Raw genomic sequence first — 14,814 nt, forward strand, 5'->3', positions numbered from 1 at the left:
TAATGATAAACAAAAGCAAATATAATAATAAATATTTTGATTATTTATCACAAATTTGTAAAGAGACTTTTTTTAATGATGAAATATAAAAAGCTTATGTTAACCACAAGGGCAAATGTAGTGTTAACATAATGTTATATATATTATAACATTATTTAAAAAGTAGAACTGGTGGTGTCCTAATAACAAGTAATATTTAACCTTGATGCATAGAATCGAATGATGTGAAAAATAGTGGTGTGCATGCAACGACAGGTAGAGCCAGACTTCATTCACTTGGCTCAGCTAGCTGTCTAATAATATAATGATAATTTGTCTGTAATGAAGATCTTGGTACCAGCAATAGAAAAGTTGCCTTAACTTGAAACATATTGTGTAACGAAAGTTGTGGGGTTAATAATGACATATGGCATACGAACATTTAATTTGGGTTTAACAAGCAACATGTCTAAATGATTCCGAAAATAAAATGTGCACCTTATTACGACATGGCTTGAATGAGCATGCATCCGACATTATCTAACATGCCTCCAGTCGACTGTACTATCTAAACATGGGAGCAGAACAGTGTAATCAATATGTTTTAGTGTATGCTAACTGGGTGCCTCCCAGCTGCCCTGGACTCGCTGCCCCACAGCCCAAAACTGAGCACATCATCTGAAAGGCTAGGTCGGTGGTGAAATGCCTTGCTCAAAGGCAATAATGTGGTAGCAAAGGACAAAATAATTGAGTTCACAAGCCCGTGCCTCTTAGGATTGAGAGATTTAATGTTTGGTTATCCGTATATTTATCTAGTATAAATTAATTTGGGATAATATCAAGACCTGCATCCATGGCTAATGGGTAATTCCCCATTTTATTTATTAATGACAGCACTTTGCCACTCAATGATGACAATGGCCCATCATTGTATAACAGCTTTTTTATCGCCCTGTACTGTCAAGTCTGTATCTCGATGATTGATGATTCGTCATAGTGCCCCAGGCACTAAACCAGGCACTACACAACTATAAACACATTCATGCATACGTTGACAGAAAGGTACATGATATAGTTAACACACACACACACACACACACACACACACACACACACACACACACACACACACACACACACACACACACACACACACACACACACACACACACACACACACACACACACACACACACACAATAACCGCCAGTATTACTTTTTACACTGTAGTTTATCCTGAGTTGGGAGCGTGCTCTTGCTCAAGGGTTCACAGGGAGCCGGTTTATTTGCACGATGTCCCTACTAGGCCTATAATTACTGGGGCGCTAGACATGTCTTTACTCTTCTTATGCCTCTAGCCTTCTTATGAGGTGAGAAAAAAGGAGAGTGCTCAGCTAATCTGTCCTGGATAGACAATGGCTATGAAGAATCTTTAAGTTTACAGTTCAATGGCGGCTCTTGAATTAGGCTTGGACTGTGGGTATGCACACGGCTCCTCCAGGTAGCTATTGAAGTTCTCTGCTCCAGGACAGGTAGCATAATTATTTTCCACAAACGGAGCAACTGAAATCAGAGATACAAACTGGCAATACAGACTACACAAATGTTTATCACCTATTTTTATCTCACTGTAATATTTTTTTGGGATTATGTTTGTGTTGTTCTACGCATTACTATAAGCAGTATTGGCTATAATTTTTTTTTAATATTCAAGGTACATATTTTATGCATATTTACTTATTTGTTAACTACTTCAAATACTTTTTTATGTATTACTCTTGCTACTAATTTCGAACATGCTTTCTACTTTTTAATTAAACTTGTCTATCTTGCATTGATGACGAGATTTTGGATAACAAAACTTTCATTTCCAACAAGGACTACTACCTTTTCTGTTGCGCATTTAACCAATTAAGAACATGAACGTTTCAAAGAACCACACTGACCTTGTTAGGGCTTTTAACTTGACTATTTAACTGACACTTTCCGCAGTCTTAAAATATCAATGGGCCCCTCCTTATTCAACATACATTTTGATTGAATACAAGACGCTATTTAGTTCATAATCTCGAGCCAATACAGTTATGTGCAGCCACAGAGGAGTGCAAGTGGTTTTCTCTTCCACCCTGCAGTGCTACAGGGTGATTGATTGTCTTCAAGCAGCTGCCATAGCAGTCAGGTCTAAAACAATTGGGTTCTCTCAAAGCATTTCCATCTTCAAGACGGGCTGGTCAGAGTTGTGTAGTGACTACCATGTTACTTAACCCCCCTCCCCTCGACTAAAGCTAAAGTACTAAATAAAAAGACAACAAGACTGAAGAATGTCTATTTTTTTCCTTACCTCTTACCGATCATAGCAAAGTCATTTTAACAGCTGGGGCAGGCTACTCTGTAATTGCTATCAACGGGGAACCAAGCGTTTAGCACGGTGCTTTATCCTTGCTTAGGGACCCACTTTCTCCTGCTGTGAGCACCACAGAAAAAGTCAACGTCATTGAGGATTTAGGTGTAGGCGTTCCAATGTGGTTTTGCCACAGGAAAATGTACAGCCCACTTCTCTTGCATTTAACAAACACCGCTGTCACCGCCTCTTCTCCTCTGTGCTCCGCAGGCCAGTTGAAGGGGGTGATGGAGCGCGTGCTGGACTTTGCCGTGTGCGAGTTGACCAAGATCGTGGAGGCCTCGTTCGATGACCTCCTCCTGGAGATCACCAAGAAGGAGCGGGAGCAGAAAACCCTGGAGGAGTACCTGGGGAGGAGCACCGGGCTGGGAGGAGGCGCACCGGGAGACAGGGGGACCAGGGGGGCAAGCCGAAGACGGGGCTCCAAACACTCTTCATCATCACCCAGCGGCTCGGAGGCCACCAGAGAGGATCTGGCTGATGTCATCGTATCCAAGGAGACGCCCGAGGCTGATGGTGAGTGGAAAGTAGGGATTGGTCCGCTCAATCGATTATTTGAATATTGGTTCACGAGAGTCAAAGCAGATTTTTTTTGCATTTGTACCTGTAAAGCAAATGTTCAATTCAAATAAACACAAATGGAAGGACCGATCACACGAGCATAAGCCGAAATATAAATAAGTATGCATACAACACAAACAAACAGCAGCAGTACACTAATGAGCGGGGAGGGAGTTGGACATCATTCAACAGTGCATTGTGTGAGTTAGGTAGTTAATAATATAGTGTTATAGGCCTTTTCTGTTGGTAAAGGCTAACTCATGTCAAAGTCCCACAAGAGTTCCACATGGGCACACTCTAAGAATATAAAAGACAATCTAAATAGGGGTATAGGGCCTCTGCAGTTATGCGGAATAGAGCTAGCGTACGCTATAGGGGCTTGACTCCGGTCAGAGAAGAGTGTAGCTCCAAGGTAAACATCCCACCATAGATTGAACAGAAGCTCTATTCCCCTTAAAGTGACAGTGACCTAAATACGGGTCAACCAAATTAAATGTTTGATACTTTTTATTCTACATGGAGCATGATGCGTTTAAGATGGTAAGCAAATTCTTGCCGTTGATCCTTAGCTGCCTTTGTGAATGTCGGCACTAATCGAAAATTAGATTATTCGTTCATACCACAGACTGATTATTTGATCATAGAATGGACAAGCCATCAATAAATCAAATGCTCTGACAAAAATAAGTGAATAATGTGGTATCTGCGGCTGTCGCAGGCCTGTTATTATCCCGTCCAATCCTTTTAATTTAGCTTTCATGATCATGATAATCCTAGCTTTAACTTCAACCGGGTTTAATGTTGCTGGAGAGTTTACTGAAGATTGGGGCTACCAACAAGGATAATTATAAAGAAACATGGTCTCCTTTTAAGGGCCATTGTAGACCAGAATTTGGTGCATTTGTTCATGCATTTAATTGACTTCCTGTCCCTGTAATTAGTGCTACGGAAACAGACAATTGGCCGTGGGGGAAACCTTTCTCAGAAACCACCACAAAACTGAATTAGTTGCGTGGAATACCGAGCACATACCAAACAACACTGACATCATTTACTTGCGGTCAGTGTAATCTGACATCAGAGTCCTCTGTCTTAGGTTACCTTGCGTTCGTAACTGTTTATACAGATAGATAGATAGTAGGAAAATGTTTTATTCTAGGAATTCTCATCAAAGCCAATGTAATTACATTGATGCTTACATTTGACTGGGAAATTTGTTTTCTTCAACCAGTCCAACGAAATACAAAGAACATACGAAAAAGCAATCTATAGTAGGCACTATATTTAGCCCCAAAATAAAGTGAACATTGATTACGTAAGAAGACGTTTTTTTCGTAATACAGGAAAGTATTGAGCACTATTCTACAAAAGTGTTGTGCAAAGACATGACATGACACATTGGGCAGTCGAGTGTTCATCCTCTGAACATCTGGCATGGGTGAAGAGAGGGTTGGAAACCTGGCAGTTTATGGTGTGTGTAGTTGGTTCCGTTTGTTGAACCAACTACCTCTGGACATTAAAACAGCCCCCACTGTTGCCACTTTTAAAACCAAACTAAAAACTAAATTGTTCAGAGATGCCTTTAATTAACATGTTCTCCATGATTGTATGTTTTTACTTACATTACTACATTTTAATTTGAACTCTTATTATTCTTATCTACTTGCTACTATTATTGCTTTTGTAACTTCTATTTGTATGCAAGGACCATCCTTTTTTTTTTTTTTTTTTTTTTTGACATTGGGTTGCCTTGTTGTATGAAATGGGCTATACAAATAAACCTGCCTTGCCTTGCCTGGTCATGCGTTTGCTTTCACTGGTTTTTAATTCTGTATCATACATCGATTGAGGTCAGCTCTTGGATGTTGTAAAACATTACCAATGCTCTTCACAATCTTGACTGTGTACAACGGTGCCATCTGGTCTGTAAAGCTGTGGCCAAGTTCTGTTTTATTGAAATGTGTTTTTCTGAATGTGGTGTTTTTCGCAAATCTCTTTCTCTCAACACATGGGATAGATTGTCTGGAACAAAGGGAGGAAAATCCTTCTTTTATTATTGAGATCTCAAAAGATTTAATCGATCAAAATTCATGACTTGTGGAATAGGGTTGATTATTCAGGGTAATCCGTATCTGTGCACTTTATGTGACATTTTCCATAACAATGAAAGCTGGTAGAGCCTTGGCTAAAGAGTATAGCCTGCTTGCAAAGCTTTTCCTCCAGAATGGCTAACTGGTGTTCGAAAGGTTGATTTTCCGGCAGTTTGTTTTCCCAAGTAGCGGAGACACCATAACTTTTATCGGTTTGCTTAAATGGAATATCTGTATTGAAATCTTCCGGATCCCCTAAATGCACCTTCTATGCTATATTGGCTGATAATGAATGGGGATTTGCTAATATTATGTTAATCTCTAAATCTATGAACTTAAACTTCCGACTTTAGTCTATATTGTGTGGCGACTAAAGGTCTCCAGCGTGAAAAGACAAGCCTAGTTTGAACATACTTTGGTAATAACCCATTGTCCTTGACTGGTCGATTAGAGTGCTCTGGCGGTTGCTGCAAGAACAGGTATAGCCTGCTACTCGCAATGGTTATGTAGATAACGGTTGGGGAAATGGGGTCATCCAAGACTTCGATGATGTGATGGGGTTATATCTTATAGATCCATGGGTTTTTAGCCTTGCTTCACCAGATGAAATGCAAACTGCGAAGTTGAACTTTTCTGTTTTCGCACCACAGTGTTGATTATTGGACAGCGATATATTATTTCCCTGGTTCTTCTGACAAATGTACTGTACTCGCTTCATATAAAAGCGTCTGCTAAATGCCCTAAATGTAAATGTAACTCCTCTTTAGATTTCCAAAGGGCGCCACCAACTGGCACAAAATACCTCTAAATGCAATTGGATAGGCCTACAACCAAACATAGCAAAGAAGAGGGTGACGCAGCACTGAGTGACGAAAAAACATCTTTCTTTTCAACAAAAGTAATTTGTTGACAGTCCAGTTTGTCTCTATTAGCATAATCAGCAAACGGTCCTACATCAGCGGCAGCCATCTCTGCCTTTTCGGCCCTCTGCACCATCATCGTATTCATCCAGCCTTATATTAGATAAATAGTTATGATTGGTCATAATTCGTCTGGTTCCCAGGCGTGGATAATGTATGTTATAGGTTAATTTTGCTTAGATCAATCTATAAGCCTGCTTACGGTTTAGGTGAAGCCTAAATAAAAGTGGTTAAGCCAAAAATGTGACATGGAAGAAGTAGTTTGACTGCCTTGCTTGATAGGGTCTTAAATCGCCCCCTGGACAACTGTATGTGTGTGATTCAGCATAGCAAACAGAGCTGTTACGAATGCAGCGTTCATTGTTATCTTTTTACAACTTCCTTTTCCTTGCTGTTCTCCATGCATTGTGCCCCCGCACCTTTTGTTCTTATTACCACACTTAACAACCTTTTACTTTAAGGCAAGGCAAGGCAACTTTATTTATATAGCACTTTTCATACACAAGGCAGACTCAAAGTGCTTCACATATAAACATTGTCATACAATAAAATAAAATAATAGATAAGTAAAAGAAAACGTATGCAAGAAATGAGTAAAATAGAAAGTGCAATGTATTTAAGAGAAAATTAAATTGAAAGTTAAAAAGGCTTTTTAGTAAGTGAAATTGAAAGTGCAATGTATTTAAGATCCGATCAACAGTCTCTCTGGAACCCAAGTCGGGACTACAACCCGACCTAAAGGACAATATTCTAGGACTCAATCAGGTCTCGCTCAGGTTTTCAACTGCTCAGTAGGAGTTTGGTTAAGATCACGTTGAACATGTTTTGTTCTCTGGAATCCCTTCTTCAATTTTCCTTCACACTTCGGTGGCCTCCTCCTCTTCGTCCTTACCTTCCTTCCTTCCCCCTTCTCCTCAAACCTCCCTTATCTCACCGTCCTCCCTCCTTCCTTCCTTGCTGATTGCTATCAAGTCATTTAGCAGACCCTTTTAGCCAAAGTTACTTGGTTGTTATTTATTTTATATTTTTGAGTAAGTGGGCATCTTGCTCTGGGATTCTTGTATGTAGGCTGTTGGCTTTGATGATTACAGATCGGAGTCAAAGACACAACATTCTCCTATATATCCTTATCCTTTCGTTCTTTTTTGCCCTGATGTTCCCATAACTTTTCACCTTGTGGATCTTTCTTCGACCTGTGCTCCAAGGGTGAGTAAATGCCCGTTTTGGCAGGAGAAAAAAAAATAGAACGTGGTTCTGAGCAATAAAAAAGGTTTTAGGATGGGACTGAACCATTGGGTTCCATAGGAGCGAGTGTAAGGGGGGTTCATAACGGACGGCACACTCGCTCCAGCTAAGGCGCGCAGCCAATAGAAAACGACCAATCTGGAAACACGTTTTTAGCTGGGAGTAGCTGACTTCTATTATCATACCGAGAATTTCCCCCCAACAACCGAAGACATTTTAGTCCAAAAGCACTCAAATGTTGTTCAGCACTTTTCAGCTGAATAGAAGTCCTTTTTGGTGTTTACTTACCACCCCCCCCCACTGCCTCCCCAGACCCAGACCGGCCGGCGGTGCTGTCCATGTCCCAGGACTGGGTCCCCATCCTGGACAAGGTGTTTGGACAAAAGTGGTGCAGCGACATCTGGCAGGTCAAAGAGCTGGAGGTGGTTCGGGGGAAGGGCCCGGGGGAGGGGGGCCCGAGGTCTGTCACCACCCCTTTCAACCTGGTCCCCCTGGACATGGAGCCATCCCCCACCTTACCCCATCAGGACCCCCGCTGGACCCCCCTGGAGGACATGGAGGTCCTGTCCCCGGATGACAACAAAGCGGGGAAGGGCCATGACCGAGCCGTGAGCCCTGCAGGTGAGCTCTATGCTCTAGGTCATGTCTTCATGTAACTTTCATTTAAGAGATAGGATCTTCCTAGATGTATGTGATTGACGACGATGACTATGAGGCAAGATAAGGCTGATACTTCCTTTTTTAAAGTTGACATTGCAGTGTTCCCTAAAGTGTCACGTTATAGTTATTCTGCTGACTGGAGAAACGGCTGTCTAGCACAGAGGTGATCAGAAACAGCTGTCTCAAGACGGATGAAATATGGCGACCAAAGGGCGGTTGATTAAATTCTCGTGCTATGGCAGAAGCCTGGTGGATGTTTCATAACCGGTTTGGTGACTCAAGCCCGGACATTTTTCCAATAATATAAAACTGACCTGAGGCAAATCCCAGCTATGAAGAGTGCTGAGCAAACGTTATCGCCATGCTCCCCAGTCTGCTCCGACATCACTTCCTCTCACCCGTTTCCTCACTCGCTCTCTCGCTCTCCCTCAGAATCCTTGCGCCGACGCTCTTTCGGCCTCCATGCTCCAGCGCCTCCTCACGCTGCCCGCTCAGCTGACGGAGGACGACGACGACTGCGGGGGCTGCGAGGTCGAGCCCGCCCACTCCATCTCCCTCAATGTCGCCGACATCCTGGATGCCCTGGCCCCTGCGGGCGGCGGGGTCCGCAGTGGCTATGATGGAGGGCTGCTTGGCGTCTCTTCCCTTTCGACCAAACAGGGAGAACCAACACCACAGCAGCAGCAGCAAGCGGCGGTGGTGGTGGAGGAGGAAGAGGAGGAAAAAGGAAGGAAGGTAGGCATCAGAGGAAACAAAAGACTTGTGTCCTACGTTCAGTCTTTTCATTCAAAATAAGTTTGGTCGTTTGGGAGTATGACAATGGAGTAAGGATGGTAAGACCAAATATTCTCTTTCCACAATGGTGTTCTATAGGTGACTATAGGGCTCTGTGCCAGACGAGAACCTGTGGAGAGAACCAACGGGACAAACAAGACATAGACGGAACTTATATATATCATAGACAATAGGATGCCATTCAATGTGCAACCCCCCGCCACTCATTCATTCTCACAATAGCGCTTTGCTTCCAAAGGGACTCGTATAATTCGATTAGCAATGAGAGAAAGAAGCACACACACACGCACTGCTCTCCAAGAGACAGTAAGTCACTCGGCTGGCTCTGAGGAGCCATAAAGCCATTGGCTGTAGCTCAAGGTAATCAGCACCCAGTCAAAAGCAACAGAGCAAGGACATCAGTCCCAGCGTTAGGAGAGAAAAGTATATCATAACAGTTGAACAGAGTCGAGACTCGAGCACACTGAAGGCAAAAACATGTAGGCTTCAGGTGAGAAATAATGGTTTGCATGGGAACTCTAACACCATCTGGTGAGAGAGACCGGTCAGATGGATTCCAAGTGGGAAGTGAAACTCCTGGGATGATTCAGGCGTTATTGTTTTTTTTTTTTTATCCCTCACAAACCTCAGAATCTTTTCGAACCAAAGTCATGACTGCAGCTCAAAAAAAACATTGTGCCGGTTTCAAAGGAGGCCCAGGGACAGCTGGAGCCCATTTACAGAGCTGTTTCGGGTTTCAACTCACCTTCAAAGCAGGATAATTGAACCTCCTGAATTCACTCCTACGACGTGTCAACCAGGGGGGTAAATCAGGGTTTGAGGTTTATTTTCTTTTTGCCATAGCAGGAACCTCTTAGCCTGACATCGCCAGACCCATATTTGTCTGGCTGCAATTGATAGACCCTCAAAAAAGCAGAGCAACGAAACGTGTGACACATCAGTGGCAGCCATCTTGGTTGTTTATAGAAGATGCCTCAACGGCGCTCCCATAGGTCGCTCCTCTGTACCGTGATCATATTAATCCCGCCCCATATTAAATAAACAGTTTTGATGGGCCAGGTCATCTGTTAATCTGTCTGGACAGGAGGGGGGCCAGATGTATATGCCATATGAGCTTGCAGAATCGTCCGGTTCCCAGGCTAGGAACTGCTTATTCATGTCATTGTTGGTTTATAAAGAGTAGGTGTTTCTCAGTGAGCGAGTTGCTCTCTCAAAGACTTGTTACAGAGAAAGTAAGTCATATCGTATTTATTCAATCATAAAGATGTAAATCAAAACACACATTTAGCATTAATCAGTATTTTGCTGACTTTCAACATCCAAATTGATTAAATTTAACTTCCTCAACTTTGCGATGATGCAACGCTTTTGTCCGTCACGTAATAACCAATTTTACGGTTGACTATACGGTTGATATGTTGCCACATCCCTCCCCCTTACATAAAGCCTAAAACATGCCTAAACACAGCCAGGTTAGCATGCTTCGACATAATCCAAAGGAACCGAGAACGACCAAATAACCTCCAACTTCTCCCATGCTATTATATCCTACTATCTGTCAGGGGAACTGTCAGTTCATTGTCATGTCACAGCGGTAAGATAGAATCTAAATGCCCTTTCCCTGACAACCTGTGCATTCTAGGATATTCCTGATGAAGAGGCTAAATCTACTTAATTTTTTTGCCTTCACAATGTGACAGTTGAGAAAATGGTTCCGTGTCATATTATCAGCAACGCTAAATCAGAGGCTATGACCCTCAGCAGGAAACCAGTGGATTGCCTACTCCGGGTAGGAAATGAGTCCTTGTATGGAGTTCAAGTACCTCAGGGTCTTGTTGGCAAGTTAGGGTATGATGGAGTGAGATTGGCCGTAGAATCGGAGCAGCGGGGGTGGTATTGCGAACGCTTTACCTCTCCGTTATGACGAAAAGAGAGCTGAGCGGCAAGGCAAAGATCTCGATCTACAGGTCGATCTTCGTTCCTGCCCTGACCTATGGTCATGAAGGATGGGTGATGACCGTAAGGACGAGATTGCGGGTACAAGCGGGCGAGATTGGTTTTCTCAGGAGGGTGGTTGGCGTCTCCCTTAGGGATGGGGTGAGAAGCTCAGCCATCCGTGAGGAACTTGGATTAGAGCCGCTCCCCTGCTTAGAAAGGAGTCAGTGGGGGTGGTTCAGGCATTTGGTAAGGCGCCTCCCTAGGGAGGTGTTCCAGGCAGGACCAGTGGGGAGGAGACCTCAGGGTAGACCCAGTACTAGGTGGAGAGATGATATCTCAATACTGGCCTGGGAGCGCCTCGGGATCCCCCGTCAGAGCTGCTCAATGTGACCCAGGAAAGGGAAGTCTGGGGGGCCCCTGCTGGAGCTGCTGCCCCTGCGACCCGACCCCGGATAAGCGGTTTGAAGATGACGATGACGATAAGGGGCCCCATTAGGTTGATTTTTTTAACAGAACAGAACTACCAACTGGAACTGCCACGGAAACGTGTTGTTTTCTTCAGTTGGGAAAGTGTCTCAAGTGTGAGTGTTGTGGACAGATGTACTTTAACAAACTATTTTTTTCTCTGTCTCTCTCTCCCTCCTCCAGAAGAGGAGGCGGGTGTGGTTGGAGTGTGACGAGTGCGGCCGGCGGTTCAGCCGCGCCTCGCTGCTCAAGACGCACCGGCAGACGCACGCCGCAGACGCCGCCTCCTCCGCCTCCTTCGCGGCCGCCGCGGGCGAGCCCTCCGCCTCCCCGCCGGGCGGCGAAGAAGAGAGGCCTCCGTCGGCGCTGACCGTCCTGCGGTGCTCCGAGTGCAGGAAGCACTTCTCCTCGGCCGCTCGCCTGCAGACCCATGTCCAGAACCAGCACCCGCCCTCCGGGAAACAGCTCTGAGGCCACGGGCCGAGACCACGCGACCGGGGGGTCCGGGTGGGGCAGACCTGAAGAAAGCCGAGGACTGTCGGGAAGCGGGACGGAACCGAAACGGGAAGAAAGGAAATGCAACGGGTGGGATAGGAGAGCCGGATCTGAGCCAACCATCTGTCGGCTCAGATCAGGCAGATTGACTGAACAGATGAACACGAGTCATCACATTTGATTGAGATTGGACCGGAATAAGAGGGAGGGACAAGCCAGAGCAGGTCGATTGATCGAGGGTGGAACCATCTTTATTGACGCCAAGATGTAAATTGGCAGAAACAAACAATACTACAACGCACATAATACTACAACCACAATAATGCTTATTTTGCTTTCAGTGTTGATGTTCAGGTATGGATAGTACCAGGGATCAATACTGCTACTGTAACGGATCACCGAGGGACCACGCACATAACCATAACATAAATAAGTCAATGAAATGTGAAGTTTCCAGAAACGAACAATAGAATGATTAGTACTACAATACCAATAACATATCAGAGCCAAACCTGAGGCCCAACCGTAGGAAACCGAGTGAGTCCAAAACAAAATGGATCCCATGGCAATACATGGGATGGATTGTGATAGGTAGAAACTTGAATATAGGAGGGCGGTAAGCAGAAACAAAACAAGCACGCACAAGCAAAGGTTTTGAAGGCGGTATGGTTCTCTTCACGTGGGTGCCATTGAACTCAGCTGACCTGTCAGCTCGATGTCGAATATGTTGCCGTTGTGGGTAAACCCCACCAGGGAAACGAGCTGTGTGCTGATATATCGTTTCATTTTGTCAGAGGTAGCGTAGGTGAGCAAGCCATCATTTTGAGAGTTCCCACTCAATTGAGACATTCTGTGAAAAGGGCCACTGTGATGTTTATAGACAATGGTGGTGGTGCAGGGACAATGGTGACAACAATCTGTACAACGCGCCCCTCAATTACTGAAGGTCATCAGTGATTGCTGAACAGACTTCGATTTTTATACAGAGTTGTTCAGACTGTGTTTTTAAGTGCCCTTTATGGTTTTCTCTAGAAACAAACAGTTGTCTACTCTTTTACATTATGTGATAATCGCAAAGTGTGTTATTTTGTCTTTTTTTGGTTGATTTTTAGATATTTTTTAGATATAGAAGTAGATTCTTCCTCATTTGCGGTTTCTTCATTATTGATGGAGAGGCAATCCCTCAACCTTTTGCAAAAAGAATTCTAAAAAGAGAAAATCCAAAAAACACCAAAAGATGTAACTGAAGTGTGCATTGTGTCTGTACATATGTGGCATTGCTGTGACTCTGTGAATGTACATCACAGGTTTTTTCCTTTATATATCTACATTGTTGCTTAAATTTCAATTTAATAAGGGACTGAGGCAATGCAGATACCTTTGGAGGGTAAAGTTGTCTAGCGATTTTATGTAAACGTAAAACGATGGACACTCTTTTCCCTCTGATTATTTTCTGTTCCTCATTGTTAGTATTCCATGTCAACATTACCACACAAATACCTCTGTTAAGTAAATGTTTTTTTTTACGTACTGTACCTTTCGTTGAACGGCCCTGTTACATTGTCCGTTTTGCATTGCCTAGCAACTAGCGATAGTACCCTTATGGTTGTAGGCATCCAGTAGGCGCGGATAGGGCCGTGAGAAACTGTCCGCTCCTACCACCTGAAACTGTCTACTTGGGGGATCTCTTGGGCACGTTTTACGGCTGCCTTATGGCCTACTTCCATCACCCTGACCGCTAGGAAAGACACCTCAAGCATGAATGAAAAGTGATGAAAGGAGAGTCTGATCAGCGAGAGCAACTGCCAAGGTCGCTCCCTGGTCTGGCGAGACCTTTTGATTGGTGGTCATGAAGACATTTTTCTTTTCAACTAGACATTTTTTTAGTAGTGTAGTTTTCTAGAAGTAGATTTGTTGTAAATGTGAGGCCCTGTCTATGTCCTCCTGCCTCTTTTATAGTACAGCTGACGATCCATATTGGCAGAAAGTAAACCATCCATCTGCAGAGGAAGTATCGGAGGAAGGAGATATGGATGAATGAACAGCCATGGTCTTTCATTTGGGGGGCTCGCCTTGTGCTCAGTTTCTTTTAATTTTGCTCATGGATGGAAGAGAAAGAACAAACTTCAGGTCATGGCTGGTACACAGCTGGCAATTTTTTGTTGTCTTTCCGTTTAATTCTTGTTTTCATTTCCATGAGGTTTGATGTTGTCCTATATGGTCTTTCTTGTCATTGCATTGTCTTCCTTAATGTTTTCTTTCAGCTGTGTTTAACTTGCTCTTGTGTGCTTAGAATACATTGGCTATGTTTGATTTGTCTCACTTGTTCCCTCATTCCCTATTCCTTATATAGTGTACCCTACAATGGAACACTATTATTGGAGGCATAAGTATATGGGGAAGCCTTTGTTTGCGCAGTCCATCGACTTGATGTGAATTAGTCGAACAACCTGACACCTAATGAATGTCACCTCGTGATAGTTAATTTGCATAGGAACCTGTTTGTGCTATTGTCTATTGGTTGAATCCAATGGCCATGAAAGCTGCAGTGCATCATGGGATTTAGTGGGAATTTGCATGTGCATCGTTGTTCACTTCATTTTACGATGCATTTGAGTATTAAGTCGTGCACTATGTGGTAAACTAGATTTGTACACTTCACATTTTTGGACAACACTGCAAAATGCTGAGGCCCTAACTATATAGTGAACAGGTGGACCAATTCAAACAGCCATGAAGCATGTAGAGCGCTAGCAATCAAGGATGCGTTTACAAATCACATTCATTCATTATTGTTACATGTTTTTTTGTCCTAAATGCAGTGAGCTTGAAAGCTCCCCCTTTAGTTCTGTGACGAGGTGCACTCATCAAATTACTTTGATTTTCCCAATGAAATTAATATAAAGTGACGGACATTGATTCAACGTAATCGACCACAAGATTACAGAATGTGACCCACCCAGTGATAGTAACGATTAATCTTGTGATTGAGCTTTTAACAAGCCCCAATGTTTGACAACATTATGAACTTTAAAAGTTCTCCCCCCTCATTTGAATGTCTGCTATCTTCAATATTAGCCTCTACATTATGTAGCATTCAGGTTTATTTATAACTAAAGACAAACCATGCGAACCAAAAGAGAGATAACTTAAAATTATAAATCTTATCTTATTTATTTTTATCCGAGACTTGTGAGGTTCTATTATATCAAAAAACTAGGCACTACAAATATATTTATATTGCCCCGTAGTAAGTTTAAGTTTG

The 14,814-nt window shown here is 43.4% G+C and overlaps 1 protein-coding gene across 2 annotated transcripts in view; it reads left to right on the forward strand.

Moving 5' to 3' along the window:
• The window catches only part of si:dkeyp-113d7.10 (uncharacterized), a 29,338-nt gene extending 17,964 nt beyond the window's left edge, over positions 1–11,374 (forward strand). For both annotated transcript variants that reach the window (XM_030346159.1, XM_030346151.1), the window contains 4 exons: positions 2,591–2,896; positions 7,509–7,817; positions 8,289–8,591; positions 11,238–11,374. In XM_030346159.1, the coding sequence (XP_030202019.1) occupies positions 2,591–2,896; positions 7,509–7,817; positions 8,289–8,476 (803 nt within the window). In that variant the 3' untranslated portion in view covers positions 8,477–8,591; positions 11,238–11,374. The remainder of the gene's footprint in view (positions 1–2,590; positions 2,897–7,508; positions 7,818–8,288; positions 8,592–11,237) is intronic.
• Positions 11,375–14,814: the final 3,440 nt, after the last annotated feature.

This window comes from Gadus morhua, chromosome 2, assembly GCF_902167405.1.
Source record: "Gadus morhua chromosome 2, gadMor3.0, whole genome shotgun sequence".
In the NCBI taxonomy this organism is placed as follows: domain Eukaryota; kingdom Metazoa; phylum Chordata; class Actinopteri; order Gadiformes; family Gadidae; genus Gadus; species Gadus morhua.